The sequence below is a fragment of the Gavialis gangeticus genome, unplaced genomic scaffold (genome assembly GCF_001723915.1).
Source record: "Gavialis gangeticus isolate Ggan-Ray unplaced genomic scaffold, GavGan_comp1, whole genome shotgun sequence".
Lineage (NCBI taxonomy): Eukaryota > Metazoa > Chordata > Crocodylia > Gavialidae > Gavialis > Gavialis gangeticus.
In genome coordinates, this window is record NW_017728992.1 from 57,819,157 (window position 1) to 57,823,953 (window position 4,797).

The 4,797-nt window shown below is 42.2% G+C and overlaps 1 protein-coding gene across 1 annotated transcript in view; it reads right to left on the reverse strand.

Annotated features, from left to right (window-relative positions):
• Window positions 1-2,945: 2,945 nt before the first annotated feature.
• Window positions 2,946-4,797, reverse strand: part of MYLIP (myosin regulatory light chain interacting protein) — a 28,297-nt gene continuing 26,445 nt past the window's right edge. The window contains exon 7 of the mRNA XM_019522991.1: window positions 2,946-4,398. Within this exon, the coding sequence (XP_019378536.1) occupies window positions 4,309-4,398 (90 nt within the window). The 3' untranslated portion in view covers window positions 2,946-4,308. The remainder of the gene's footprint in view (window positions 4,399-4,797) is intronic.

The window sequence follows — 4,797 nt, forward strand, 5'->3', positions numbered from 1 at the left end:
ACAAACTAGTCAGAGGGGACCAGCAGGCATTGGGGGAGCCCCTGTTCCCACAAGCACTCCCAGGAGTGACAAGAAATAATGGTCACAAGCTGGCAGACAATAGATTCAGACTAGACTTCACTGTCAGGGCGGCTAGGATCTGGAACCAACTTCCAAGAGAAGTGGTGCTGGCTCCTACCCTGGGGGGGGCTTCAAAAGGAGGCTGGATGAACACCTTGCTGGGGTCGTTTGACCCCAGTACTCTTTCCTGCCATGGCAGGGGGTCGGACTTGATGATCTGCTCAGGTCCCTTCTGACCCTACCTACTATGAAACTATGAAATTCTAACTGACAGCTCATTTCTTCTTGCAAGGTCAATAACCCTTTTAAGTTGGACCAAAATGAATTCTTATTGTTTTGCTACCTCTGTCTCCAATCCCTGTCAAAGTAAAGGTCTTGATCCATGGAAGAAGTGGGTTGGTCCTTTTCAAGGAGGGAGTTTCAAATGGGTCCTGGAATACCTGCTTGAAACTCTACCTTTTATGAGCAGTCCACAAAAATGGCACCATCTACCAACATGCATCATTTCTTTAGCACAGATGAACAGGACTCTACCCTTAACACTCAAGTCAAGAGCAATGCAGCCTACCAAGGCTACCAGAAACCCAGTCTCCAAAACTGAGTTCCAAAGACTGCCTTGATCTCTGCCCCCCAGCATTGCTTCATCCTCTAAAAACTGAGGAGGGCAGACCAGCATACCATTAAAAAAACAAAAATACATAACCCCCCCTCAAAAAAACCCCAACCCCCCCCAATGTTAGCCCCTCCCAAATTCAAGAAAAAAGTAGTCACAAGCAAAATGGTAAAAAGTTCATAATTTTGCCTGAAAAACATTTTAGGCCTAGATTCAAGAAAAAATAGCTATTTCAATGAAACAACCAATTGTTAAAGAGGCAACTGGCTGTTGTTAAAGAATACTTTTAAATTAAACATCCAGAGGAAGACAGATGCAATAACAAGCATCCCACACCTTCCAGTTAAAGTTCCCTCCCCAATATGGTGGGGAGTCATTCACTTTGAATAAAATACTTCAGACAGAATTGAAACAGGTACAACAGAAGGCATCCTACCTGCACATAATTTATAACGGGTTTTCAACCTTTTTGGATGTTTACCCCCGGCCAGCTAGACGTGGAGCAGTGTGGCCCTGGTGGCTGGAGGCGCAACAGGGGGGTGGGAGAAAGAAGGGATGGCACATGGTCCAGAAGCAGAGCTGGGGGTGTCACGTAACCAAATGTAGAGTGGTGGCAGCTGCCATGTGCAAGCTTCCCCTGCCCCCCCATGTCTGGCCAGCCCCTCTGCAGCAGCATGGGGTGGCACTCTGTCCCTGCCTGCTCACGTGTACCCCCTAGGGCCTTCTCAAGTACTCCTGGGGGTACGCATACCCCTGGCTGACAACCCCTGCTTTATAAAATAGGGATTAGGGAACTGTTCTGAAAGATGAGAGCTTGGTCAAATCACTAGCTTGACTCAAGCAAAAGCAATCTGAACAGGGGTCTTCAACTTCTCAGATAAATATAATAATCATTAGGATGCCTTGAGGCTGGTCACCCTCCATCTCTCTCAGCAACTTTGAGAAAGAGTACTTAAGTAGTTTTTTTTTAAAAAGAGGTTAGATTAGTTTTAAAACAAATTACAGGTATCCCTCAGGCTCTTCATACGTGAATTCAATCTTATGCAATGAGCATATTTAGACCTATAATTCATTCTATGCAAGGTAAATTCACTCTTATGCAATCAGCATAGATGCCCCCTTGCCCAAGCAGTTAAGTCTGTAGGGGAAGGAGAAAGGGCCATGGCCCCACTCACCCCAGTGCCAGGAGCAGCCAGTGCCTGCAGCCACGGGGCTGCACCATGCTCCACTTGTCCCCCCCTGCGCCTGGGAGATGCCATGCCATGGCGCAGGCAGCTGGTGTCAGCTGCTCCCAGGGTGACTCCAGCACAAGCTGGGGTGAGTGCGAACAAGCGGAGCCCCAGGTGGCATGGGGCACAACACTCACCCCAGCCCCAGCTGCAGCAGCTCCGGGAGCAGCTGATACCAGCTGCCTGCACCAGGGCACTGAATAGCCCAAGAGCAGAGGTGAGTGGGGACAGGTGAAACACAGTGCACCCAGCAGCTGCAGGCTGCTGCAGTCATGGCTGGGGTGAGTGCTGCTCTGTTCCCTCTGCTTTGCTGCCTTGTGCAGCCCTGGAAGCAACACCCCTCCCCTTGTCCCTTGCCTGGTCACAGCCTCACTCCCTCCCTCACCACCATAACCTATTCCTTTTTGTTATACTGTGAAGTGGGTTTGCTTTATGAAAATTAAATGTATGCGCTGTTCTCTGGGAATGCATGTACAGCTTAAATCAAGGGAAATCTGTACAGGCTCAAAGTGGACCGGGCTAATTAGTGCTATAGCTGAAGATTAGTGGGGTTTGGCAACTAATACCCTAGAGAATATCCTAAATATCTACACACTGGTTTAAAAAAAGGCTTCAGTTACTGATGAAGCCCAGGTTTCATTACTATTAAACTTCTAGACTTTTACTATTTTATAGCTGGTCAAATACTATCTTTTTCTTCGTTAAAGTCTATTTCTCCTGAGAAAATTGTTATTTTTTCTGGAAATTACCAACCATGAGCCTTATTACCTAGAAAAAGGATAGCTATACCACGTTACCTCCTCCATAGTTGGCTCTAGGATAGGGAGGATATTTTAGATATCTTGATTACCTGCCTGTATTGATCTGAGTAGCATTTACAGATGCTCAATACTGTTATGGATGAGGCCCCAAAATATATAGATTTAGTAAAAATGGGCAATATACTTAACAGCATATACAAAGGGTCATAACCAATATGGTATGATTTCTCCTAATGAAGCTAATAAGTAGACTAGTCTCCATCAACACTGTAAAAATGACAGTTGGTTTTAAAGTCCTTTATTAACCTGAATACAAAAAGACAGAAGTTGTCTATGATATAGGACAGAGTTCTTGCTTCAATGTGGAAACAAAATTTCCTTACAAAGTGAAAAAATAAATACCCTCTTGGAGTAAGGTTTATATGCTAATATATGTCATAAAAAAGTAGAGTTTTAATATTTTGACAAAATGTCTGTGCAAAGAAACAAATGCATACACACATTACTGCTACATTAAGGCAATATGAAAAGTATACTCAGAAAAATCTCAGTAAAGTGACAGTGTAGTTTTCTAGCTTTGATTCAGCTAGTATTGCACCCAAATATGGTTCTCTAGTTTCCTCTACATCTCAGAGAATATACTAGTAGACCATAGTCCAAAATGCCCTAGTGGGAGTGGAGAACAACAATGGGTTTTTTAGCATGACAGACAACCAAGCCAATCAAGAGTTAACTCAGGAAAGCACTTAAAGATTATACATAGCTTATTTTGAAAAATGGTGTGTGTTTCAATAGTTTTAGTAAAATCAGCCAACAACAGCTAAGACTGATTTACAGTTTGTAGCAAACTGGAAGCATCTTTTGGTAGGATAAAAATAACATCCCAAGTGGAAATAGTTTTGTTCCCTTTTGATATGCATGTAGAGTCCCAGAACAGTTCCTTAATGGGGCACCTTTGCTAACGAAGATTTTTCATACTAACCCTCATCACCCAATAGTTAAGATCTATTGCAAAACTTCCAAAATCATACCATCAAGATTTGGATTAAATCTATTTAGTACTGACTAAACTGCTGATTTAAATGCACCCCCCTGTTAAAAGCCTTGCAATCCTAAGTTTAAAAACATTAATTTTAAAACTCCCCCAACACACCCAACTTTAGAACAATGTGCTAAAAGCAGAAACTATGAACCATAGTAAAATTGTTGCAGCTTCGTAAAAACTAGTTTTGCTACTAAAAATAAACGGATTGATCATGCTAAAAAAGAAAATAAAAACTTAAAATTATAAAAGTGTAAAATTACATACTGAATTGCCCCTGCTGGGAATATCTATATGCTTACACCACATTTCTACAGGGTTATCTAGCTTATAGCTATAATACCATATTGCAAACTCATGCATCAAAAGGTACTCTTTGCCTCCTTTTAATATGACATGAATTTGTTTAGAATTCTATTTTCACAAGGTGTCCCAAAGGTCTTCTTGGGCATGCTGAAAAAAGAATATTGATGACTAGGGTTGTAGAACTTTTGCTTCTGATTGCAGACTGGTGCTGGAGTGATTGCCTTATTCACAATCAATGGTAGTTCAGACTAGTGCAGTTTGTAAGAGTACATGATGGTTTAAAAGCACACACGGCGATCATATCACTGTCAGATTGAGGAGACTGGTGTGAGTTGGCAAGTATACATGCTGGACATGCTCTACTCGAGACCTACAGACTGGACATGACTGGAGAGAAGAAAAACAAAATCAGTGGGAATTACCTTCTTCTCAATGCAAGACTGTTTCATATGAACACAAAAAAACTACCTTAGAACTATGGGAGAAAATTCACACTATAAAACTGACATACAGATTCTAATGTTTGTGCATTACATAAAGTATGACACGCACACAATTTTCTTGCATACAAAACCACAGAATAACATGCCACCTTGTTTTTGAAAGGCAGAGTGAATTAAGAGGGATCTCTGTGGTTAGTAACAGCAGCCAGGGAGCTCATTGTTCTGCTCCCTGTGGACCACTGCAGATTTTGCTTCGTTTCACCTGAAGCAGTAAAAACAACTGTTACCACATTTCTCACATAAAATACCTTCCCATTTCCAGAAAATGGGGTTTTTTTTGTTT